Consider the following 27,711-nt stretch of genomic DNA (forward strand, 5'->3'; position numbering starts at 1 on the left):
CATAGGGCCCTGAGCGGCACTGCCCAGAGATGGGACTGCTTTGCGGGCTTGCCATCTGCATGCACAAACAAAGCTGCTGGGCCAAATGCCTTATAATCTCCCAACAGTAGCCCCAGACATAGACTGCATTTTCCACTGGAAGCAGACGAATGACTTGCCCCTCTTACTAGCTGAGCTTATTCTGCCCAGTTCCCAGAAACCTCCCTGTTTACAGCTGCATCTCCAGGCTTGGAGATTTCACTTTTGCTATGCTCAGGAGCTGCACCGCAGTGTGAGCTCCCAGTTTATGTTATACATGAGGACAAGTCGCTTAGTTGGCAGTGGACTGGTCTCCCCTAGATTTGGGCTGCAAGTAACACAAATTACAAAGGGATTAGGTTCACACACCCTCTCCATATGTGGGGACCCAGCTAAGCAGGTTCCAGAACTAGCTATTGCGAGTTAACTGGCATCTGAGGTCGTTTAGGACTGTGGATGATCTCTAAAACTCCCCTTGCAAGGCTTCTCTCGCAAGAGAGAGAACACCTGATCCTAATGAAGCAATTAGATCAAGAAGGCAAGGCAGATAAGATATTTGGAGCAGCAGACTCCAGACTTTGAAAAGGTGCCCATTAAAACTTTTGATAGAATTATTGGGAGAATCAGTCCCAACCCAGGATAGTCTTTGATGCACCTGCACACTCAGATTTTCATTACAATCAGCCTTGCATACAATTGGCGATTCTCACACCTTCCTACTCAGGAAGGACGATCAGACACCATGCATTCCATGACAGCCCATCTGGGTTCTTCTATTCAGCAGAGCATGACAAAAGAAATATGCCTCCAAGGCACATTTTAGGATATAAGTATCCCTGACTTCATGACCCAGTGTGTTCCCCTTTACATCCTACTGGGAACTCCATCATGTGCTGCTTCATGTGTTACACCTGGGACTCCATTGCAACAAGGACTTCAGCAAGACCATCTTTGTACTTCCATCTCAAAAGAGCCTGAAATTGCTACCTGGATTGGTCCATGTGACCTTCCAGCCAGCGTACCTAGTAGGCGTAGGGAGCTGCGTCCTCCGAGACACCTATCTCGTGGGCATCCATCCTTTCACTAACCTCTGCAACCCTCCTGCCTTCCACCTTGCAGTCCCTGAAGGATGTGAGTCTCCCACTGCTCGAAGCCCCATTGCTTAGAGACAGGTAAAGTATAGCAGTTGTTGAAATCTCAGGACCCCTATCTATCACTTGAATTCAAACTCCCCACCCCCCGCATCTCTCTCTCTTGCCCACCTGGGAAAACTGCAAAGCAATTTTTAAAACCCACATTTATTTATTTTTTAAAAATTAAAGAATGCACCTTGAGATGTTTTCCTTTCTTCTCTTCATGCATGCTACAATAAAAGGAAATCCGCCTCAGACTGGAAGGGCCACCACATCTTTGCTGAGAGCCGGCATAGCAAGGCTAGACTCAGACTCGTGATGGCACCAGACCACTGACTCATCACTGGCTGTGCATGTGTGTTTGATGCATGTGTGCTAAAACTGAGGGGAAAGAAATGCAGGAAAGCTATATATATATACATTATTGTACAAATACATACATGTACACACACATGTGCAGTTATTTACACACCTATCTACTAGGGATGTGTGAAACGATTCAGGTACAAAATGATTTGTACCTGAATCTGGCTGATTCAGGTGATTTGTAGACAAAACAAATCACCCTTGTCCTCAATTGCCCAGATTTTGGTACAAAACAAATCACCCCAGAATCAAACCTGAAAAATCCAAAGATTCAGACCTCCATTTTGTGGCCAAAGTAGGTTTGGTGGTAGTGCCCAATGGGTGGAAGCTACCACCCAAATTTCAAATAAATTGGGGAAAGGGGTGATATTTAAAGAATTTTTGAAGTTGGCATGTCTTTAAGCTTTTCCCCATAGGGAATAATGGGGATTTCATCAGCCTTTTAGCTTCACATGGGGGGCACCAGGGTGGCCCAGAGCATGTTCTGGTGGGTGGTAGTGCCCAATGGGTGCAAGGAAGCTACCACCCAGATTTCAAAGGAATTTGGGTGATTTTTAAAGAATTTGTGAAGTTGGTGCAGCTTTAAGCTTTTCCCCTTTAGTGAATAATGGGGAATTTCAGCAGCCTCCAAACTCCACTTGGGGGGCACCAGGGCAGCCCTGAGCAAATGGTGGTGTAGTGCACATAGGGTGTCAATCACCCACAAGCCCATGGGGCACTGGTTGTTTCTGAGGTGTTTTTCTGAGAGTAGATTCTCTGGTAGGAATGAGAGTGGATTCAATGTTTGGCAATACCACCCACTACAACCCGCTCTGGGCTACGCTGCTGCCCCCACACCAGAGAGTTATAATGAAGGCTGCTGAAATCCCCATTATTCCCTATGGGGGAAAGATGCGTAATCTTCAGAAATTCTTTAAAAATCACCCCCTTGCCCAATTTATATGAAATTTGGGTGGTAGCTTCCACCCATTGGGCACTACCACCTACCCACTCTTTTGCCCCCAATACCATTTCCCCTCCAAATTGATTCAGATTCAGAAAATTTGGGTACAAATCGAATCTGGGGTGATGTGGGGGGGACAGATTCTGACCCAAAACAAATTTGGGGTGATTCAATTCAGGTACAAATAAAAAAAAAATTGAATTTGTGCACATCCCTACTATCTACACAAAAGAAACCTTCCACACATCCAGTGCACATCTGCCAACTTAAACATTTACACATTAACAAGCTGTCTAACATATTTGCACTTTTACAGATTTATGTATTCAGAAATTTAGACTTACATATTTACATGCTTACACAGTCCCTCTGCAACCGTCCCCAAGCCAAGCCACCTATCCACACATTTGTGAATTTACATATTTACAACTCTACATATTCACAAATTTACACATTTACAAATATACACAGTGCCACACTCCAAGCAGCACGATGTGACATGGCACAGCTTTGGAAAGAGTGGGGGAGGGTTAGGGTTGAGTGGAAGAAGTTGCAGGCAGTTGACCAACACCATGGGTCAGCCATGGGCCAGTCTATGGAGCTGGCAGCTTTTGCAATGTGGGCCACCCTCTGCTGCCTCTTGCAAACTGTTGCCACAGAGCCTGCTGCAAACACAGGAATGTCAAGCCAAGGGGAGCCCCTTTCCCTACCCAACAGATTTCCCTGGCGGATAAGCCATGCTGCCCGCCCAGCTGGCTCCTGCACAATGCTATGGCATGGGGAGCAAAGGAATCAGAGGAGCAGCAGCTGGGCAGGTGCACACACACGAACCAAGGTGGCTGCCAATCAGAGAGGCAGGGTGCTTGATGGGAGCAGCACACACCGCCTTCCCCATGTCGGTGCTCCCTACCATGTGGTTCTTGCTTACTACATTGTGCTGGCCCTGCTTCCCCCAAATAAGCTGTGCCCTGCAGTGAACACAGCAAGTGAACTTGGGGGCACTTTGAGGGACCTCATAGGGCCTCCAGACACTGCTTGTGGTGGCCTGCTACATCCTGGATGCCGGCTTATGCTGCTTTGGTGATGGGGGCAATACTGCAACTGCTGGCTGCCCTCTGTTGCCACCCCCCCACCCTACCATCCTGCATGCCAGATTCTGAGGCTGAGGGGGCGCCTCCTCCACAGCAGCAGATCCTTCCTCTGTGTCTGTCTTGGCCCTGGAGGACCCACTTAGTGGTGAGAGGAGGGGGGCATGAGAAAGAGGGACAGTCTGGCTGTGCCAGCAGCCATTGAGCACCGCCGGGGGCGGCAGCTCTGGCGGTGCAGCTACTGGACTTGGATCGATAGGAGCAGACTCCCCTGGATAGGAGAGTCTTTACACCACTGCCTCACTGGGGGCAAAGAATCTGGGGGTAACAGATACCTATGGCACCCTCACCCATCCTCTCTGCCCCTCCGACCCCACTTATTTATTTATTTATTTATTTATTTATTTATTTATTTATTGTTACACTTATATACCGCCTTTCATTAAAAACAATCCCAAGGCAGGTTCTGCAATGTGGGCCATCCTCTGCTGCCTCTTGCAAACTTCCCTCTCCACCTGGGACACCCCTCCCTCCTCTGCCTGCCGCCTTGTTCCGAGACTTGCTCTGAACACAGCGCACAGACATCTTCCCTCCCCTGGGGCTTTTTAATTTTTATATATTTTTTTAAAAACCTACCTACCACCTAGCACTAGGTTACTAGGATGGGGCCCACCCACTCCACCAAACAAAAACACAATGCAATACAACAGTAAAAAAGGGGGGGCTAAAGGGGACCTGCAAAAGAAACACCTACAAGAAATGGCACACAAAAAAGCAGCAAAAATGCCTCCCCCCAAACTAAGGAAGGAGGCCGTATTTAAACCCAAAAACCTAGAGGCAGAAGGGGTAATGAAAATCAATAAGCTCATCCCTCCATTGTCCTGTCATCTTCTTCCCGACCAGCAGATGCACAGCAGCACAAAGGCTCGAAAAACAACACCTGACTGGTGGATACACACAACCGGGCAGGGGGGACAGTGCAGATGGGCAGCCAGCAGGTGGGCAAGCCCCCCCCCCCAATAAATTAAAATAAATTAAAATAGACACTGAGAAAGCAAATCAAAAGAATAAAAGAAAAGCGAAAAGGCGCACTTTGAGAAAATTCAAAGGCTTAAAAATAGAGGGGAGAGGGAGAAAATGCCTGCCTCTCTCTTCAAGAAAATCTAGATATCCACCCCCTCCAAAAAAAAAAAAAAAAAAATCAGCAGCAGAGGGCCTGGATTGGGCCTGGGACCTAACCTCAGCTGCTTCTGGGGAGTGTGTGCAGTGTGTGTACACACACACACACACACACACACACACACACACACCCCTACACACCTGCTCCAAGAATTTTTTTTAAAATTAAAAAGGCGAATGGGCACAGCAGGAAGGCTAGAGCACAAGCCTGTTGGCCTGGTTAACAGGGCTAGAAGCAGAAGGAGAAGGCCCACTCACTCACTCACTCACTGCAGGAATTTTTTTTTTTTAAGAGGATAGCCAGCAAGGAAAAAATACTTAAAAAGCGGAAGGATTAAAAAAAATAATCCTATAAAAATCCTATAAAAGGACAAAAAACAAAACAGGGCAGCCAAGAACAGACCTGAGACAGAGATAGTCTCCAGCCAGCAGGGAGCACTTTAGTTCTCTCACAATCCAAACAGTAGTCTCTCTGTAAAGTAATTTTGCAAGGCCAGGGCTTGCCTTTAAATATCAGTTGAATCTCCCTCCTTCGGAACCCTCTCCCTTGTCCCCCACCCCTGGCCAATAGGGTGACAGTTTTCAATGACTGGCTACATTTCCAAGCCTCCAAACCAGTTTGGACTAGTTTGAATCGATTCGGTTCTAACTCGGACTGGCACTGTCATTTCAAAGACAGGTTTGGTCCAAGCTAAAACCTTCGAACTGAACCAATTTGAATTCAAACTGGTTTGCACACGTTTATCTGCTGGCACTTTTACTCCTGAAGCTCCCCTAGCATCTTTGGTGGCTCATTCAGGGGAAGAAAAGGGGGCAATGCTAAGTCTACAACATTTCTTAAATTGTTAACAAAGTGAGAAAAGCTCATTTGCCACACCTTACCTCTTTATAGAGAAATGTCAATTCAATTTCCTCTTTGTTTATTTTATTTTCAATTGCATACGTAATCTGCTTATAATATGTACTGCACATATCCTTGAACAACAAACACACTTACAAAACCAAATAACATTCACCATGCAAATGAGACACTAAAGATGTCAACATACAAAAAGTAATGGGTGAACATTTCAAAATCTTGGAACATTAGATATCAGCTCTCAAGGTCACTATGCTGAAGCAAAAGATACTTAGAGGTTGGACAGAATGTGAGGCTGAAGCACTGGATTCCATAGACAAATCTGAAACTGTTTCTCTTCATTTGACTGAAAGTTGGATGTGCTTAAGATGCTACAAATTGTAGTTATCTCAGATGTGATAGGAATTTTGGGCATTGTGTGAACATGTAATCTATATCCATGGGCATTGATTTTCTCTGAGGCCAATGGGGTATTTTCATGGGCAACAATGGGGTGTTTCAAGTTCTACATTGTTCGCTATGACCAAAACACTCAAAACATTTTGAGGTTTTTTTGGTCGAAACAGCCGGCATGGCCGCTGTTTCAACAAAATGTTTCAATCATTTTGCATTCAATTTTGAGCTCAAAATGAAACACAAAATGCATTTTATGCACATCCCTAGTATCAATTCCAGCTGAAAAGAGTCCCATTGGTAACAGAAAAGGCAATCATTGGCTAAATCAGGCTGTTCAAGTGCTTCTATTGAACACTCAGAAGACATCAAGAGTTTTTTCAAGTGTTTCATCAGCATACTCAAGGAGCCTAAATCATTTTAAGTGCTACTGTGTAGATCCACCATAAGTAACTGAATGTTATTGAATCATATGGTCAACTGGATGGTCAACTGTTTCCATCCTGTTTTCAGGATGCATCCCTCCCACCCATAGACCAAAATGTGCACATATTTCCACCATTCTATCTATTCACTTTACAAACTCTTGCCTTCAAAAACTTGTCACTTGTCTTTTAAGATGTCACAGGATTCTTGATTGTTTTTATCAAATAAATAAGTTCCTTTAAAAGCTAAGAGTTTGGATATATCTTAAAGTGGATATTCAAAATGTGTGGAGGGGATCATTTAGTTAAGCTGATGATAATCAAAACAATCTGCTCAATGAACAGGAAAGATAAAAGCATTCTATGTAATTTAACAGAGAAACATCAACAGAGAGAAATGATTCATTCTTGATACTTGCTCCAAGGGCCTGTATAACTATAATATCCCTCTCCTACTATCAAACTGCAAAGTATCTAACTTTTTACTCTTAGTAGCATGACATTATGGTATAAATGGAAAACACTGAAGTTTGACGTATAAATGACATTTAACTAGCTGTAATCAGATCATTAATTCTCTTCAGTTTTACAGTAAACATTCATTTTCACGAGAGAGTATTTTCTCCATTCTGTTCCTTTATAATTTCTCTGGTTCATTCCACTCTACAATCCCATCCCTCCTGAACTTTAACTTCTAGTTAAGGTTTTTCTAAAATTAACTCCCAAATAGGAGTGGAAGCTTCCAGTTGACTTCCATCTCCCACTGACAAGATGTATGCATTGCTATAACACTGAAAGAAAACAATCTTGATGGGCAACATCCATACTAATTAGTCATGATTAAGCATCACTGAAATCCATGAGACAAGTTACTCATTACCAAGTCCCACTAATTCCAATCTGGATGTTGTTCAGTATTATCATGTTATTATTGCATCAAGATTATTTGTATGTGGTGTTTTATTTATGTACACATGCATGCCCTCACATTGATAAAACACCTCATGAAAGAGTTTTGTCACCTCTAGTACAATCACATTAAGGGTTTTTTTTTTTGGTGCTGTGCTATTTATGTTCGCACAAGTGCACACATTCATCCATAAAATGCTTCACAAATGCAGTCTTGATGCAGTTATGTGTATTATCTTATCAATATTGCTTTTTTTGCAATGTTTTATTAATATGTATATGTACACTGGTAATCTAGAGGTAGATTATTTTGAAAAAACAAAAGGAACTGAAATCTGTGGCAAACTAGGCATGCCGGCTGTTGTGTATGAAACTGGAAATGAAAATTGGAACTATGGTTATCTCCAGTGCTGTAGTGACTATTGAGCAAGGGGGGGACAATTTTCCCCAAGCCCCAAAGTCTGCCCCCGCAAGGCTCTCCCTTGCCCTTGGCCAGGGTCCCCCTTACTCCCTCCCGCACCCAGCTGGTGAGCAAAGTGCTTGCCGGCTGGGACCATGAGGCACGTCCCTCTTCTCTCCAGCCAGCATTTCAATGAAACAGCTGGGGAGGGATGAACTCTTCCCACCCTGGGCATTGACCCCTCCCCTGCATCTGACATCAGGTGCAAGGGGGCAGGGCCAGTGCTGAGAACGAGGCTGTCACAGACCTGGCAGAGTTTCATGGACAAACAATGGTTTGTCATTGTCAAAACCTGTCAACTCAGTTTGTCAATGGCTTGTCATTGTCAAAACCTGTCATTAACCCTGACAAACCTGCCAGCGGTTTGTGGAATCACTGAAAGGGAGCTCCCTTTCCAGGGAAAAGGGTTCTCTTTCAGCAATTCCGCCAACGACTTACAGGGGAAATGAAACTCTGCCAGGGCTGTGACAGCCCCGTTCTTGCAATGCCCCACTTCCTTGCATCTGACATCAGATGCAGGGGGCATGGCTTGGGGTACACGCATGCTTTGCATACACAAAAGAACACTTGGGGGGAGCCACTGGTTGGACTTTGTTCCCTCGGCCTCCGACAAGCTCCCTATGCCCCTAGTTATCTCCTAATATCTCCATCTTATTTTGGAAACAAGGCCAGATAATTTGGAACTACAAATGTCATGAAGGATTCTGGATTGGGAGAATCCTGGAAGCATCCCTACATGTCTTCAAACTGATTGACAAGTGCCCCTACAAAAATTACTCCATTTTCTACCCTGATTCATTAACTACTGTTGAGCACAATTGACGACAGAATATGGCTTGGGCTTGAATTAGAGATACTGATTGGCGGAAAACATTTATAACCCCCTAAAAAACAAACAAATAAACCAAAAAACCCCACACCCCTGTTCATACATGGTAACCATAGTCTGCCCTTTCCCCCACCACAAATATGTCCATTATGTTTCAAAACAAGATCTAAACATCTAAAGGATCTAAACATAATTTAAAAGAATATGTAGGAAAAAGACATGGTTGCTTAGGTGCCCGCTGCCATTTGCAAATAGCAAGGGACTAGGGAAAAGAGAGAGAATGAATGAATTAAAGAATGCTGAGGAACTAAAGCTTTATTCTAGATCATGGATTTATCACCAGGAGCAGCTGTATGAAGAGAAGACCTAATCTGATATTTTAAGTAAGACTGTGTGTGGGCCAAAGGCTCAGGGTTTGGTAAGCTCTGTAGTTAGTTGAAAGGATTCAGGGGTCAAGGTTCAAGAAGTCAGTCCTGCAAAGGGGAATAGAGACCGGAATTAGGAATAACTGTTAAGAGAATTGTGGTAGCCTTGGCTAATTGGTTCTGTTGTAAATAAAATGTCAATGACTGGGAGTAATAAGACCCAGAAGGGCCTATATACTATAGTGGTCCAATCAGGGCCCAGAACATCCTATAATAATAACTTTAGAGAAAGGTTGAATATAGTTATCAGTTGCCAAGTGCAATAGCTCACCATGGTGTGTTTGTAACCATTTGATAAATTGCTTGTCTGAGTTGTGTTGCCAAGTAGTTATGAAGATTTACCATACCTCTGTACCTGCACAGAAATCTGGGTAATGGTTTGTTCTGGTCTGTTCTGGGACCAGTGCTTTTTAATTTATTCATACATGATCTAGAAGTTGGGGTAAACAGCAAGGTGACCAAATTTTCAGATGACAGCAAACTATTTAGGGTAGTGAAATCCAAAAGGATCTCTTCAAACTGGAGGAGTGGGCAACAAAATGACAAATGTGATTAATTGTTAGCAAGTGTAAAGTGATGCATATTGGGGCAAACCCCCCTAACATCACATATAGCTTTGTGGGGTCTGAGCTGTTGGTGACTGACCAGAAGAGGGATCTTGGGGTCATGGTGGACAGCTCATTGAATGTGTCAACTCCATGTATGGCAGCTGTGAAAAAGGCCAATTCTATGATTGTAATAATTAAAAAGGGGGTTGAAAATAAAACTGAATATTATCATGTCCCTATACATAACTATGGTACGGCCACACCTGGAATACTGCATACAATTCTGGTCACCACATCTAAAAAAGGACATTGTAGAACTGGAAAAGGTGCAGAAGAGGGCAACCAAGATGATCAGGGACCTAGAGCACCTTCCTTACAAGCCAAGGCTACAACACCTGGGGCTTTTTAGTTTAGAAAAAAAGATGACTGAGGGGAGACATTATAGAGGTCTATAAAATCATGCATGGTGTGGAGAAAGTTGATAGAGACAAATTTTCCTTCTCTTGCATAACACTAGAACCAGGGGTCATCCCATGAAATTGCCAAGAAATTTAGGACCGACGAAATGAAGTACTTTTTCATACAATGCATAATTAACCTATGGAATTCTCTGCCACAAGTTGTGGTAACAGCCTGGATGGCTTAAAGAGGGGTTTAGGTAAAATCGTAGAGAACAAGTCTATTGGTGGCTACTGGTCTTAGGGCTATAGGCCACCTCCAGCCTCAGAGGCAAGATGCCTTTAAATACCAGTTGCTGGGGAATAACATCAGGAAAGAGGGCATCCCTCAACTCTTGCCTGTGGGCTTCCCAGAGGCATCTGGTGGGCTACTGAGTGAAACAGGATGCTGGTGTCACTAGAACAACTGGGAGTGGCTGTTGCTGGTGTTTGTTTTTGTGTGGATCTTGAATCTTTCTGAGACAAGGAAACATTTTTTTCATTTTCACTTTTCATTTTATTTGCTATATAAACTACTTTTTTTGTTGAAAAGTGGTACATATGTATTTGTAATAATAATAATAACAACGTTGAAAGTGCCACACCAAAATCCCATCCAGGTTGAATCCTTAGTGTGTCATTGAGGTATAAGTGTCTGTCTTCACCACACAAGAATGCAATTGCTGCAGGCCAGCATAGCCTTGAAAACCACTGCAACTGTCACAATTAAATAAAGCATCCCTAAGTACCTCTCCAATATGCAGTGTATTAAAGCTGAAGTAGTGATTATCTGTTCAGTGGTACAGGGCCGATAATGTAGCTCTAGGGGTCTGTATGCTGGGTTTCCACACCCCCTCCAGCAGTTTGCCTTTACGTGTGCAGTCAAGGAAAATGTGAATTGCAATCTACTTTCACCACTTTATGTATTTATTTATTAGATATATATACTGCTCAACTGACCAAAGGCCTAGAAGTGGTTTGCAGAAACAAATATAAATCTATTAAAAAGACATAAGCAGATATAAAATCTGCTGTATAAAACCATAGCCTTACTTTCCTATCTCTGAAAGGGAAATATAAATGACCTTCCCTAAGAAATTAGAAAATGGGAGAAGAAAAGATTTTATAGTACCTTCTGAAACAATAATGAAATATATATTTACTAAAAATGCCTTGTGGCCTTTCTTCCTAATTTTATTTATTTATTTATTTCACTTTAGGATGCTCTAATATCGCGATGGCAGTCCTGCTTCGCACACATGAAATACAAATTATTATTGTCAATCTGTATATGCCTATTTCACGTCTCAGAATACATAGTAAGTCCCACTGGGGTGACTTGGAAAGATACCTCATGCAGCTGATGATGGACTATCCGAGGGCAGCAATAATGATAGGGGGCGACTGTAATGCCAGAATCAATGCGCTTGAAGACTCAGATATTGGGGATATGCCCCACTTGACACCAGAAGATTCACCTCTTGCATCAACGCGTATCCTGCTAGACCAGGTCAGTAACTTTACTGGCAGGCTGCTGATACAGCTGGCTAACAAACTAGATCTCCATATTCTTAATGGAGCTGTCAATGGAGACTGCCCTGGCCAATTTACCTTTTTTCTCAGTACAAAACGCTCGATAATAGATTATGTCATGGTATCTAGAGGGCTGATAGACAAAATAATAGAGCTGAAGGTTACCCCAAGACCAGAGAGTGACCATTTCCCTCTGAGGGTCACTTGCCGGCTAACCAATGAGGGGGTCATAGAACCCTCACTCAACCGCAGGGATGACCCAGAGACGAAACCCTCTGTTTTGGCCCAGAGAATTAAGTGGTCCCCAGAGTTGGAGGCTAGACTCACGAGCTGGTGTTATTCAGAAGTGGGGATGGAGGAGCACAAAAAAATAACCCTAGTTTGCATTAAACGGTGTGAAGAACCTGCCCCCGAAGGGGCGTTGGTGTCTCAGACTGAAGCGATTGTCAATTACGAAGCCTTGATTTCCCTACTTATCCCTTTTCTGGTCAGAGGCACTCAAGCCAGGGTCAGGGCCACCTCACACATATCTTATAACAAACCCTGGTTTGACCAGGACTGTAAAAAGGCGAAAAAAGTACTGTTACAACTCTCGGCTGACCGCAAAATAAATAATACCTTATCTCTAGACACGAAATTCAAACAATATAAGGGAAGTTACAAGTCTCTGATTAAAGCCAAAAAGGAGGCCCTGAAAGAAAGACAATGGTCAGAACTTATAATGGCCCTTAATAAAAAGGATGAAGCCAGTTTTTGGCGCTTAGTATCCGGGGTTAATTCGTTCCCCAGACAAATTCCAGTGCCAGAGGAAAGATGGGTAAATCATTTCACCAAAATCTATGCTGCCCCACAAGCACACTTAACCTTCCCATCTCAGCCCAGCATCCCCCCAGAGGAATTGCCTGTATGGCCTCCAGTTACCACTGAAGAAGTGGAGAATCTGATTGGACAGCTAAAGAGAGGCAAATCTCCAGGTAAAGACTACATTCCCCCCGATTTCTTAAGGGCCAATGTTAGCTGGTGGGCTCCGCTCTTAGCCTCCATATTCACTCATATAGACCGAACAACAAATATGCCCAATGGCTGGGGACAGGCAATTGTCGTTCCAATTCACAAAAAAGGCCCGTCTGATGACCCGTCGAATTATAGACCCATAAGTCTATTAAGCGTAATTGGTAAGCTATATGCTAAACATCTAAACTCAAAATTGTTGGACTGGATGGAGAAAGAAAACATCCTAGAACAAGAACAAGCAGGGTTCAGAAAAAGAAGATCTGTGATGGATCACTGTTTGGTCCTCCATAGTTTAATAGAGAAATACGTTGAGGGCAGAAAGGCGCCGTTATATGTCGCCTTTATAGACTTTAAGAGTGCCTTTGACTCAATATCCAGGGATGCTCTGTGGGAGAAATTTGCAAACTCTTCTATCGACAAGAGATTGCTATCTCTAATATATAAACTCTACGAGAACACGAGTCTGAGAGTAAAATGTGACCACAATGGCCAATTATCCAGAGAGATCCCTGTAGAAAGGGGGGTCCGGCAGGGATGCATACTAGCCCCAGCTCTTTTCAATTTCTATGTAAATGGTCTAATCACCCGTCTACGGCAAGTTGAAACTCACGCGCCAAAGATAGGGGACAGGTGTTTACCTATCCTGATGTATGCAGATGACACAGCCTTATTGTCACAGACCAGAGTTGGTCTAAAAAGAGCATTAGAATGCTTGAGTTTGTTCTGCAATGAGGAATTTCTGGAAATTAACTACACCAAAACTAAAATCGTGAGATTTGCAAAGAAGCAACGGGTTTTTAGATGGTCCATAGCTGGTGCCAGAGTGGAGCAGGTGAAGTCTTACAGATACCTGGGGGTGGTGTTCCAGTTTAATGGTGGTACCTCTACGCACACCAGTGCCGCTAAATTGAATGCCACTCAATCTTCCATGGCAATCAGGAAATTTTTCTGGGCACAAGGTGGTGGCTATATTCCGGCAGCTAATAAAGCCTTTCAGGCTAAAGTGATACCTCAGCTGCTATATGGTATTCAGGTTAGACCACCAAAAGACTTACAAGCTTTAGAAAAAGTACAATCGGGCTTTCTGAGATCACTATTGGGGGTACCAAAATGTGTCCCGAACTCCTTAATACAGCTGGAGATTGGGCTATGGAAATTGGAGACCAGGGCCTGGCTGCTCATAATCCTGTATTGGATTAAGACTTATCTTTACCCGGCAGGACTTATACCTCATCTCCTTGCCGCTACCCCACAACCCCGTTGGTGTATGATGGTTGAGGAAAGACTCCGGAAGATGGGCTTCTGCCCAGTACAATTGTTAGAACAGGGCGAGTCAACAGCAAGATCCCTAGTCAAACAAAGGCTTAGGGACATAAATTTCCAGGAGGAAAGGGCCTCCGTAAATAGGCCGCTACAATTCCTAAGCACTAAGAAAGACTGGGTCACAGCCTCTTATTTCTATACAATCTATTCACCAAAGCTGCGCTGGGCGTTTACAAGAGCTCGCTTGAATGCTTTACCCTCAGCGATGCTAGTAGGGAAATTTGAGAGAAAACCCTATGAGGAGAGACTATGCCTTTGCGGAGCTGCTCCCGAAACACTGACGCATTTACTGTTACACTGCCCACTTTATACAGATGAAAGAGATTTATTTTTATCTCAGTATCTGAAAGATCTCCAAAGCCACTCAGTGGAGACAATTCTTATATGCTTATTAGAAGACAGGGACCCAACAATATCCCTGGCGGTTGCTAAATTTTGTTACACATTGACCAAACTAAGAGAAGCTAGAGCACAGCAATTGGTTACTGTCAAAGATTCCTGATTTTATATATTTGATGACATTTTAGACTTTGTTTCCATTATTTTCTTTTTACTGTGTATATTCTGCGTATATTGATGTTTGATCTAAGATCGTAAATAAACAACAACAACAATCACTTTAGGATGGATTTTACTTAAAGTCTGTACTAAACCTACATATTTGTTTTGGGTCCTATGAACATTATTTTATTTATTTATTTATTTATTTATTTATTTATTTATTTATTTAATATACTGCCTAGTATAGAACTCTCTAGGTGGTATACAAAATTAAAACATAATTTTAAATATAAAATATTTAAAAATAATATTTACAATTCATAAGAAGATAAAAATCATAATAGATAAAAAATACATTAAAATTTAAGATTTTGTCTCAGTTGAAGGTCTCCTAAAACCAAACAGTGAAGGAGATGCTCTTATTTCAGTAGGGAGTGTGTTCCAAAGCCCTGGGGCAGCCACAGAGAAGGCCCGGTCCTGAGTTACCACCAAACAAGTTGGTGGCAACCATAACCGGACCTCTCCAGATGATCTTAATAGGCAACAGGGTTCATGTCAGAGAAGGTGCTCTCTTAAGTACACTGGACCTAAGCCGTTAAGGCAGGGGTGGGAAACCTTGGCCCTCCAGCTGTTTTTGAACTACAACTCCCATCATCCCCAGCCACATGATAGGAGTTGTGGTTCAAAAACAGCTGGAGGGCCAAGGTTCCCCACCCCTGCGTTAAAGGCTTTACAGGTAATAACTAGCACTTTGTGTTTCACCTGGAAATATATCGGCAGCTAGTGCAGTTCTTTCAAAACCGATGTTATATGGTCCCTTTGGGAAAACCCAGAGACCAATCTGGCTGCCGCATTCTGTAACAATTATAGTTTCCAAACCACATACAAAGGCAGCCCCATGTAGAGTGCATTACTGTAGTCATGCCTAGAGGTAACCACTAGCATATGTACAACCATTTTAAGGTCATTTGTCTCCAGAAATGGATGTATCTGGAGTATCAGCTGAAGCTGATAAAAAGCACTCCTGGCCACAGCCTCAACCTGAGAAATCAGGGAGAGTTGGGAATCCAGGAGCACTCCCAGACTACGGACCTGATCTTTTAGGGGGAGTGTAACCCCATCCAATCAGGCAGATTTAAGCCATCTCTCAGATCCTGATACCCTACAGACAGTACCTCCATCTTGTTTGGATTCAACTTCAGTCCATTATCCCTCATCCAACCCAATATCCATTCCAGGCAGGCACTTAGTGGGGTCATGCCATTTCCTGATGAAGCTGGTATGGAGAAATAGATCTGGGTGTCATCAACATATTGATAGCATCCCAGACCAAACTTTCTGATGATCTGTTCGAGCAGTTTCATGCAGATTAGAAAAAGAAGGTTTTGCCATTTTGGTTTAATCATTTTTGTTATGCCTAGCCATATTGTTAGTCATAATGAATACTACAACCTGAGTTTCCTTTCACATAGAAATTAAAATAGAGCTATATTTTACCATAATAAAGAAACTGCACATTCTATTACCTACAATAATTCAGGTTTTAGTTCTATATGTTTAATTCTATGCTTCAAAATGATAGATGAAGCCAGTTTTTTAAAGTGAGAGACGATAAAGATTAAAGCATATGATGACTTTTATCAAACCTCTAATGCTATCTTTTGGTGCTTCCTTTAATTCTTATCTGTGATACCGCATAAACTGCAATATATTGGAGTGAAATGTCATTTATTTTCATATATCCCCACTATCGTGCAGAAAAATATTGAATTTTGTAATTCAATGAACCAACATCCAACAGAGCATTAGTTATAGACACAAATAAAATTCAATGTACTGTGTCACATAGAAAGATAAAATTAGGAAAACGCTACATCAGTTTCATTCAGGATAGTTGCCTGACATAATTTCTCCATCAAACATTTGACTCCAGAATTTTTGACAAAGCAAAATAAATGGCAGTGTACTAATTGAATAACATGCAAATCATATTCACAATGTGTAATAATAATTACTAACTATGCTTGTTTATTTCAAAAGAACAATTCAGCTGTGTGGAAGAGGATCACCAAATCCTCCAGAAGTATCACTCTGATCTTTCTCCCTGCCCACCCACCCCCACCCCCAAAATTGTGGGTCATATGAATGAGGCCATGCATTGGTGTAGTGGTTAGAGTGCAGGACTAGGATCGGGAAGACCTGAGTTCAAATCCCCATTCAGCCATGAAACTAGCTGGGTGACTCTGGGCCAGTCACTTCTCTCTCAGCCTAACCTAATTCACAGGGTTGTTGTGAAAGAGAAACTCAAGAATGTAGTACACTGCTCTGGGCTCCTTGGAGGAAGAGCGGGATATAAATGTAATAATAATAATAATAATAATAATAATAATTATTATTATTATTATTATTATTATTAAAAAAGCAATGAGCATGTGGAGTACAGAGTTAACAATCAATGGTGAGACACTTGGACAGGTTAGCATTAGAAGAGGCATCTTCCAAGGGGACTCACTATCCCCTCTGTTGTTTGTAATCGCCATGACCCCACTTTCACAAATACTAAACAAAACAGGTCTCGGATACCAAACATCTAAAACATCAAGTAAAATCAACCATCTGCTGTACATGGGCGATCTGAAGTTGTATGGAAAGTCCCAGTCAGAAATCGAATCACTGCTAAACACTGTCTGTATATTCAGTGAATACATCAGGAGAGTTAGAAAAATCCGCAAGTCCAAGCTCAATGGCGGGAACACCATACAAGCCATAAACACTTGGGCTATACCAGCTATCAGATACACTGCAGGAATAATAGACTGGACCCAGGCAGAGCTAGAGACGCTAGATCGTAAGACCAGGAAAATCATGACCATCAATCATGCTCGACACTCCCGCAGTGATGTAGGTAGGCTATACCTCCCTCACAGCTCAGGTGGAAGAGGAATGCTGCAAGTCCATCAAACAGTAGAGGAGGAGAAAAGAGGCCTTGAAGAATATATCAAGGACAGTGAAGAAGGTGCACTTCAAATGGTCAATAACACAGAACTATTCAACACCAATGAAACAAAAGCAGGCCTACAAGAAAGAGCAAGTCAAGAACCAAGCAGAAAAATGGAAAAATAAGCCACTGCATGGTCAATATTTGCACAATATAAGTGGACAATCAGACATCACCAAGACCTGGCAATGGCTTAAGAATGGTTACTTGAAGAAAAAAACAGAGGGTTTAATACTGGCTGCACAAGAACAGGCACTAAGAACAAATGCAATAAGAGCAAAAGTAGAAAAGTCAACAACAAACAGCAAGTGCGACCTTCGTAAAGAAGCAGATGAAACCGTGGACCACCTAATCAGCTGTTGTAAAAAGATTGCACAGACTGACTACAAACAAAGGCATGACAAGGTAGCAGGGATGATACACTGGAACATCTGCAAAAAATACAAGGTATCTGTAGCCAAAAATTGGTGGGACCATAAAAGTTGAAGTTGAAGAAAATGAAGATTGAAGAAAATGAAGAATCTCAACTGGTCTGTGAAGGAAGAGGCGATCCAGCATTTTATTGTGAAATAGGTACTCAAGGAAGCACAAAAGCCAGGCCAAAACAATCCAAATGCTAAAATGTGACTCACTATCAGATAATGTCTGTGGAAGAGGCCAGAGGCTGATCTCCCCTCTCCTGTTGCAATGTCAATGATTGACTCAATTGCTCTCTATAGAAATTCAACATAGGTAGATGCATACAAAGAAAATTCTTACTTTGCTAACACTTTAACACCTTTTGGGGTCAGGCTGGCAAATCTGGGAAGATGCCCATTTGCAGCTCAGAGATGCAGATTTGCTTTGGGGCATTGTCCCCCCCTTCTAAGCTCACAGCTTACAGAAGATGGGATTCAGATTTCTCTGGACTGGCCATCTCCTGAATAATTAAAAGACATTATCCAGAAGGTAACAGCATTGTCACCCCTTTTGGGGACCCGGGAAAAGATGAGGAGATTTGAATAGACTCTATGAGAGATCAAAGGAAAATACAACTATAAAGAATGAGGCTACTGGACAGAGAGCTAGCAGCCCTTGTGCCTACACGCAATCTTCTGCCTACAAGCAAGACTTGCTCATGAGTCATCCAAGGGTTTGCTGCCAAGCTGTGGGGCAACAAGCAGGAACTTTGTCCATGGACAGGAACTGTCTGTGACTTCTACTGCGCAGTGAGAAGTCAAGACTTCCCCAGCCATGGTGCTCTGACTCTCAGCAGTGCTCTGAGCAAACTGCATGCTTGATCCAAAAGCTCCTGTCTCCAGCCAGAAGCCTCGCTCCTTCAGCTGAAAGATCCACTGCTCTCAAGCCTCAGATCCTGGTAATATGCTGCCTCTACAAGCCTTGGATCCCTTCATCCTTTCCCTTTCTTCTCCCTTCCCCTCGTCCCTCTACTAATTCCTGATCTCCCCAAACCATGCCAGTCCTCAACCTTCCTTACCCCCACCCCTTTTTCTGTCTATATCTGAATTATATTAGGCTTTAGGAAGATTTAACACACACACATATGTTAGTTAGGAACACTGGATGAATATTGTTGCTGGCTAGGGTTGAAATACTGTTATAGAATGTTCTGCTTTCTGCTCAGCTAGATTGATGTTGTTATTCTTTTATACTCAATAAAGCCCATTGAATCATTTAGGATTGGTTTGATCTCCTTTCTTCCTTGCGCCCAGATCCTACATGGTCACTGTATAAAAGAACTTGGTCACTTGGTGACACTATGAGACAGGCCTAATTTTGTATGCTAGCTAATGAGCATATTTAGTATATAAATCAGGCCTGGACCGTAACATAATCTAGGAGTCAGGAGATGGCAGCGAGGGAAGGCTGGACAAGTCAAAGTGGTTTAACTGAAGCCTCATCAAAGCAGGCCAAACTGGGCCCACTACAACTTTACTAGTTGCCCCAAACCAGCTGGTTTGTTCGAGTCAAATGTAGGCAGAGCAGACTGCTTCGATTTGGCTCCAATGTAAACCACTGACATTTTTGCCCAGCCCTATCAGTATTGTGCTCTAGCTGTTGTGCCTATTCCATCTCTGCACCTGCATGGGAACCATTCCTAAAGGCTCCATTGGCACACAATAACTTTGACTGCCTGGATCTAAACCCTCTTTTTTGCTTTGCCTGTCTGCCTAGACCTAAGCCCTCATCTGTTCCTTTTCAGCCATCTGATGTGCTTTTTTGTCATGGTATTTAGAGTTGGCTTTGATTTGCCAGTGTCGTCATCCTCCATGTTCTTCTTGTTAAGAAAAGTCTGCTGTCTTTTTCTTTTTGATGTTTTGCCAACCTGCTTTCTCTCTCTGCTTTTTTCCCTTTTTTGCCTTGCTCTCTCTTTTTCTCATAGGTAGAACAGTCACATTATAATTGCCTGGAAGCTTTTAAACACTGATGTTACTAAAATTACTACAGCAGATTTCACTGCGTACCTTGGAGTCTATAATAAGGCATTACATTCTTCAACATGGCTATTACAAGGAGGGGAAAACAGGCCTAACATATATTTGTCTCTTTTGGATGATTGTACACTATTTCATAATGAAAGTTGTAATAGTTTATGCTGAAATAGGTTATTAAATTATGTGCCCTCCCCCTCCATGTACATGTTCAAAGGGCCAAACTAAATGTGACTTTAAGCACATAATTTGGCCCTAAATGTTTGGGAAGTGTTTGGGAACAGGCATAGTGACTGCAATCCAAAGGCCATATGGTGAGCTAAAGGGTTAAATCACCTTACCAGGATCTTAATCTGGATTGGAGCCCTTCACAGCTGCTATGACAAACAAAACAAAATTCTTTTTGTTATTCCTTTTTTCTGACAACCAAAAAGAAACATGGAGGACCAAGTGAAATGTTTAAAGTCACGTCTACTTTTGCTAAGACTGGTGCAGCTTACTATGAGCAAATGCAGAGAATCAAAGAAATAATATGGGCTGGGACAGATAATATGTCTAACCAGCCTTTCTTCACATGAGGATAAGCATTTGTTCATGCATATATCCCGTTCCCATGTTATTTCATTGCTGCCTAACTGCGTGGAGCAGTGTCTGAACTGCCCCTTCCTGGACCATTTTTGAACACTCCTGTAAGGCGGGGATGGGGATACAAAATCCCTCCTCTAGCTGTCACAATCCACTTTCATATATGAGCATATTCACCCTTCCAAGGGAATATTCTGGGAAATTAAAGTGAATAATCCCTCCCTACAAGAAAGGCTTGAGCAGTCTTAGGACTTTAAGAGCATGTTACTAGGGCAGGGCCTAATAAGAAGTGACACTCTATAACAACAAGGATTTATTAATGATTGGATGATAAGGAAAACTATAGAGGCATCAACAATCACTGCTTCCATTCAGGTAAAAACCCTTCCCCAGGAACTACAAGAATCATGCAGTCATATCCAAGCACTTAAAACAAAAATAAATATGATGACGTGTCTAGCTAAACTGGTCCCTGTCCTTCCTATTTACTTCCAGGTGAGGAACTATCAGTTGATTCCCAGTCCAAGGCTGTGGGTCTCCCCTTTTCCTACAATAGTTGCTGATCAGACCTCACTCCAGCATCTCTAGGGAAGAACTGAACACACCTCTCCCCTACTCCTCTAGAGGCTGTTTGTTTGTTAAAATGTTCTTATATACTGCCTCCTCCAAAGACTCTAAGCAGTTAAAAACAATACCAGTAACAAATAATTAAAATAATAATAATTAATAGTAATTAATAAATAAAGGGGTAAACACCTGGTGAAACAGGTGGGTCTTAAGAAGGGCCTTAAAAGCAGCCAGGGAGGTGGATGAATGGATCTAGTGGGGGAAAGAGTGTTCCAAAGAAGAAGGGCGGCCACAGAGAAGGCCCTCCTATGGGCCCAGGGACTACCCTCTGCACCAGGGCTGGGGACACTAAGTAGGGCCAGCTGTTGCTCAAGCAGGAGCTGTGAGTCCAGAAGGACCCGCAGATCACAAACAGTCTCTCTCAAGGGAAGTGCAACCCCGACGAGAGGTAAACTCACACACAGTAAACTCACAGCTTCAGTGACACACACAGTGACAAAACAAGAAAACCGACACACAGTGACAAAACAAGAGCTACTCAGTCTTGGAGGGATTAAGCCTGAGCTTGTTTCGGCCCATCCAGGTCCTGACAGCCTCTAGGCACTGAGCCAGCACATGGACAGCATTACCTGTTTGGCCAGGGGTAGAGTTATAAAGCTGAGTATCATCAGCATACTGATGAAAACTGATGGATGACGAGGCCCAGTGGCTTCATGTAGATGTTAAAGAGAATGGGAGCAAGGACCAAGCCCACAAGAATGGGGCCAGGGCACAGAACATTCAACCCCGAGTGTTGTCCAGTAAACCCTGTCCCTGACTCTGGATTGGGCCACAGGGATTTGATTCTCATGGGCTTTCTTTCTTATGTGGAGAAGCCCATTCTCTAAGCAGTAATTCTAATGGAGGCCTAGTCCTCCCTCAAGCCTGACTATCACTACAACTCCACCCCTCAATAAGGCCATAAATTGAACCTGTGTACACCATATGCATACACCTGCCAGTTTTTCTATTTTAGCATTAAATCATAAATACTGGCCTTGTTTCCCTAGCTGTAAATCAACACTGATATTGTGGGTAGTGATGGATGAATAATCTCTTGACTTGATTTGGAAAGACTAAAAAACTAAGCTATTTCCCCAAACAAGTGCAAAATGGGTGGGGAGATTTTGCTGAAGGGCTCTCAGAGAGGCTTCTATTTGTTGCTTTGCTCCTTGGCATCTGGAACATTGCAGCAAATGTACCCCAGTTTCCAGTTTTACAAGGTGGCTTGAGTCCTTAGTGTGGATGGCATTGGGGAAACGACATGTCCCATGATGTTCTGTCCCTGGAGACTTCTGATCATGCTCATGACATCCAAAGTGCAAGGAACTTTGAAACATATCATTTCTAGAGCATATGACAACCATGTGTTCCAGGCAGGATTTTGAAAAATTAAATTCCCTAGGCCCCTGACACCTGGAACACTATTGTTGCAATATTCAGAGATCCAAGGATTTATATTTATATGCCAAGACAAAGAAAATATTTTGGAGAGCAGGCAGGGTGGGAGTGGGGATTAATGCCACTGGCATGGAGTGTTATCAGCTGGGTCAGTTTGTATTCCGAGCCAGAGTACCATTACTGAACTTGGTGACACAACTAATTGCAGCAATAATAAATATTTAGATAACATTTTCCCCATGGGAGATGTTAATTCTATGCATTTTCAGTCTTTTAAACAGGTTTTTGTTTGTTTGTTTTGCCCTGTGATGCTTGCTGGAGAAAGCTGCCTAGGAGGTGAATTTGTCAAAGAGGCATCTTTTAAAGTGATGGTTCTCTTATTTTTAGCAGTGGGAGAATAACTGTCTTTGTTCATCCCAGTATAGCATCCCCCTCATGCCCAGTGGCTGTTGCTAGTGTATCTTTTGTGTTTCCATTTAGATTGGGAGCCCCTTTGGGACAGGAAACCATCTTCTTGTTCCTTTTGCAATGTAAACAGCCTTGGAAACTTTTCTTCTTCTTCTTCTCAAAATACAGTATATGGCATATGCATTAATATTTATTATTTTACACAGTCAGACAGGTGTTATTGACTGGTTTGTTTTATCCAGACATCGAGTCCTTCCCAAGGACCTGGGATGCCAGAATTTTATTGTCAATGTTGTTGCTGTTGTTATAGCTATTGTCGCAGAATATAGGCTGTTCCCAGTAAAGTTGTTTTTTGTAATTGGCTGATGGTGATTTCTGTGGCCCCTATGGTGTTGAGGTGCTCTTCAAGGTCTTTTGGAACTGCACCCAGGGCACCAATGACCACTGGGATTATTTTGGTCTTTTTCTGCCACAGCCTTTCAATTTCAATTTGTAGATCTTTGTATTTGGTGATTTTTTTCTATTTCTTTTGATTCTCTTCTGATATCCCCTGGTATTGCTATGTCGATAATTTTGACTTGTTTTTCTTTCTTCTCGACTACAGTTATATCTGGTGTACTGTGTGGCAGATGTTTGTCTGTTTGTAGTCGGAAGTCCCATAATATTTTTACATCTTCATTTTCTTCAACTTTTTTATTTGATGGTCCCACCAATGTTTGGCTACAGGTAGCTTGTATTTTTTGCAGATGTTCCAGTGTATCATCCCTGCTACTTTGTCATGCCTTTGTTTGTAGTCAGTCTGTGCGATCTTTTTACAACAGCTGATTAGGTGGTCCACGGTTTCATCTGCTTCTTTACAAAGGCGGCACTTGCTGTTTGTGGTGGATTTTTCGACTTTTGCTCTTATTGCATTTGTTCTTAGTGTCTGTTCTTGTGCAGCCAGTATTAAACCCTCTGTTTCTTTCTTCAAGTTGCCATTCTTAAGCCATTGCCAGGTCTTGGTGATGCCTGATTTTCCACTTATATTGTGCAAATATTGACCATGCAGTGGCTTATTTTTCCATTTTTCTGCTTGGTTCTTGACTTGCTCTTTCTTGTAGGCCTGTTTTGTTTCATTGGTGTTGAATAGTTTTGCATTCTTGACCATTTGAAGTGCATCTTCTTCACTGTCCTTGATGTATTCTTCAAGGCCTCTTTTCTCCTCCTCTACTGTTTGATGGACTTGCAGCATTCCTCTTCCACCTGAGCTGCGAGGGAGGTATAGCTTATCGACATCACTGCGGGGGTGCAGAGCATGATTGATGGTCATGATTTTCCTGGTCTTACGATCTAGCATCTCTAGCTCTGCCTGGGTCCAGTCTATTATTCCTGCAGTGTATCTGATAACAGGTATAGCCCAGGTGTTTATGGCTTGTATGGTGTTCCCGCCATTGAGTTTGGACTTTAGGATTTTTCTAACTCTCCTGATGTATTCACTTCCTATTTTTCTTTTAACTTCAGTGTGTGCAATGTTATCAGCCTGGAGAATGCCCAAGTATTTGTAATGTTCTTTCTCTTCCAGGTTCTTGATGTTGCTTCCATTGGGCAGTTCTATTCCTTCTGTTTTTCTTATTTTCCCTCTGTTCATTATTAATGCAGCACACGTGTCTAGTTCAAACTCCATTGCTATTTCGCTACTGAATATACGGACAGTGTTTAGCAGTGATTCGATTTCTGACTGGGACTTTCCATACAACTTCAGATTGTCCATGTACAGCAGATGGTTGATTTGACTTGATGTTTTAGATGTTTGGTATCTGAGGCCTGTTCTGTTTAGTATTTGTGGAAGTGGGGTCATGGCGATTACAAACAACAGAGGGGATAGTGAGTCCCCTTGGAAAATGCCTCTTCTAATGCTAACCTGTCCAAGTGTCTCACCATTGATTGTTAACTGTGTACTCCACATGCTCATTGCTTTTTTAATAAATATCTGAATGTTTTTGCTGACACCAGTTGTTTCTAAACATTTTAGTATCCATGTGTGATGCAATGAATCGAAGGCTTTCTTGTAGTCAATCCGTGCAACACTTAGATTGGTTTTTCTTCTCTTGCAATTTTCTAAAATCATTTTGTCAATCAGCAGCTGGTCTTTTGTGCCTCTGGTGTTTGGGTAATTTCCTTTCTGTTCAACTGGAAGCTGTTTGTTAGTTAATAAGTGTTGCATCACTTTATCTGTTATTATTCCAGTTAATAATTTGAACATGGTTGGCAGACGGGTTATCAGTCTATAACTGGCAAATACAGAAAGAAGCATTTCTCCCAATGTTCTGTTCTCTACATTCCCATCTTCCAAAGTTGCATAAGAATGAAAGATGATGAGCCACTGTCTGTTACAAATGTAATGTGCAGCTAGCTCCTGAGGCATGTTTGCCACAGAGATCATCAGCTTTTTGCATTGCCAGAAGAGCTTCAATATTTTTCAGATTTCTTGATCTACTTGTAAGCATCCCATCTGATTTTATTTCCCGATCCACAGTACGTTTCTTTAGTACAGAGAAGGATTTATCCAGTCTGCAAGTTTTGAATAAATATAGAATTACTTTTGTATATTTAATAAATTGCCACATGCCTTATAGGAACATGTCTCTATGTTTCTGTGTTCAGGCTTTGTGAAATGCTCCTGAAGGGACTGTTGCTCTCCTTTTCTCTTATTTATTTAGGTTAAATGCCAGACTAGTAAATATTCCTCAAGAGACTGCTTTTAATACACCATATTTTATGTGGTTTGTTCTCTTCTCAACAGCTGTAAAAAAAAATATTGAAGTCCTCTTTTATTTTGTTTCTGTCTTAGAGCTGTCAGTTGTGATTTTAAAAAATCTGGTGCCTGTGTAGGGTCAGAGAGAGGTGCATGGCACAGTCTGGTGGGTCAGAAAGCAGTGGCTGTGTGGGGAAGTAGATGGGAAAGCAGACCTCGTTGCACTGCCAGCACCACATCAATTTCACTTCTGGTCTTTGGCCACCTGAATGTGTCAGTTCAACATCCACATTCATATATAATGCAGAAGTATGGGTCCAATGGACCCACGGCTAGGTGGCCAGATTTTGCTTTTAAAAAGCCAAATTCTGGCTTACGGCCCATTTGACCCACGAGTATACCCCTTAGGTTCTGGCAGCCTTGACCCATGGTTCCGTGCCCCCATCATCCTGCTCTCCTGTCTGCATTCAGACATTGAGGAGAGGATCCACTCTGTAATCAGCAAGACTGCAGAGAGGTGGGAGAGCTGGCTGTGTGGGCTTCCTTCTTGCTTGAAAGACAGCCCACACAGCTAATCAGGAAAGGAGAGAGGGAAGAGCTTCCTTGCTCAATTCCAGACTGGCTGAATGAAGCCTCCTGTGCTACATTCAGATGGCAGGGAGGCTCCCTCAACCTTCAGTTTGGAGCAGCTAAACCTCTCTACAAACCAAAGGTTCAAATTGGAGTCTCGTCAACATGACCTCAGGTCATGCTATGGACAGGAACAGAATTGGCTGGGTTAGGACGTAATGATAAGGAAACCACAGGTCCCTCCAGCTCTGGTTCCCCATTATGGGCAAACATGGCCTGTGTGGGCCACAGAGATATTAAGGACTTCATGCATGAGCTGCAATCCAACATACAGCATTTTGTGAAATGGCCTTTTGAGGCAAGCTTTGCAATAATTATTTATTACATGTTTTATAAAGCTTTTCTGCTCAAAGGTTACACAAGGTGGTGTACAATAACAACACAGATAAATAAGATAAACCCTCATATACTAAATGATTTTATTAATTATTATTTTTCATTGTAAATCACTTTGAGAACTTTTGTTATTCATAGTAGTAGTGGTAAAGACCATTTAAAATACCATGTAAAAATATAGCTATTTTGTATTGGACCTACTGAGGTGGTGCTTCTGTGTCCAGACTTATACCACACCAGACTGCACATGGAAGAACTTTTGGTTCCAAGTTTATGGAGGCTCCCCACGCAGTGCTGTTTTGGGGGTCCTTGACTACAGGTATGCAGCTGCACTGCTTGCTGCCATCTTATCTTTAATGAAGTGTAGCCACCCCCATTGTTATGTCACTGATACAGCAATGGGGAGAGGGACATGACATTATCAGTAAAGAAAGATGGTAGCTGCTCCACAGTTGTTGAAGAGTGTTCTGAGCTACTGCCAACTCCACTCATATGGCAAACCTTCCCTAAACCATTGTGGGGTAGCTTACCTTTGTAGTGGTGATAGCACGGAGCACTGTTCAACGGCTGCATTGGTGACTGGATTTTTTTTAAGCAATAATTCAATGCCTCTCCCTTATTGCTGTGTCCAGTGATGCAGTGGTGAGAGTGGGGCATTGCATTCAGGCCACCACTGCTGCTAAGCCCCCACTGAAGGTGGTTGGCCTTAGTGGTAATGGCAGCAACTTTGAGAATTCCTCAGCAGCTGTGTTGATAGCAGCCATCTTTTCTTCACCAGCATTTCAAAGGTTGGCCTGGCAATAGACCCTTTGATGGCCCAGCATCTTGGGTTAGTACCCCTGTGTGGGAGCTTGGTGTAGGAGAACAACATACTCCGCACACACAAAAATCCCTACACATAAAATTATACCTGCTTAGAGAGAATCTTGGCTAAAACACTTCTCTGAAAGATAAATTCTTTGGACAGAGGATGTCCAGTCATGTAACGCCTCACCTGCATTTGAAGTAGCATTGCTAAGACAAAGTTTTAACAGCTGAAGAGGAATTTGGCAATAGTATGTATGTGTGGGCATCAGAACTCATGCAAACTCATTAAATGAAAATTTTGCTCCTGGCAACTATAAATAAAAATTCAAATGAACTTAAAACAATTCTGCCAGCCAGCCTATTTTTCTTTTGGGGGGTATTTATTGCTTGT

At 42.5% G+C, this 27,711-nt stretch overlaps 1 protein-coding gene across 1 annotated transcript in view; it reads left to right on the plus strand.

The window, feature by feature from the left end:
- Window positions 1–11,249: 11,249 nt before the first annotated feature.
- Window positions 11,250–27,711, plus strand: part of LOC128323213 (protein-glutamine gamma-glutamyltransferase 5-like) — a 50,121-nt gene continuing 33,659 nt past the window's right edge. The window contains exon 1 of the mRNA XM_053245942.1: window positions 11,250–12,362. Within this exon, the coding sequence (XP_053101917.1) occupies window positions 11,250–12,362 (1,113 nt within the window). The remainder of the gene's footprint in view (window positions 12,363–27,711) is intronic.

The sequence above is a fragment of the Hemicordylus capensis genome, chromosome 4 (assembly GCF_027244095.1).
Source record: "Hemicordylus capensis ecotype Gifberg chromosome 4, rHemCap1.1.pri, whole genome shotgun sequence".
Lineage (NCBI taxonomy): Eukaryota > Metazoa > Chordata > Lepidosauria > Squamata > Cordylidae > Hemicordylus > Hemicordylus capensis.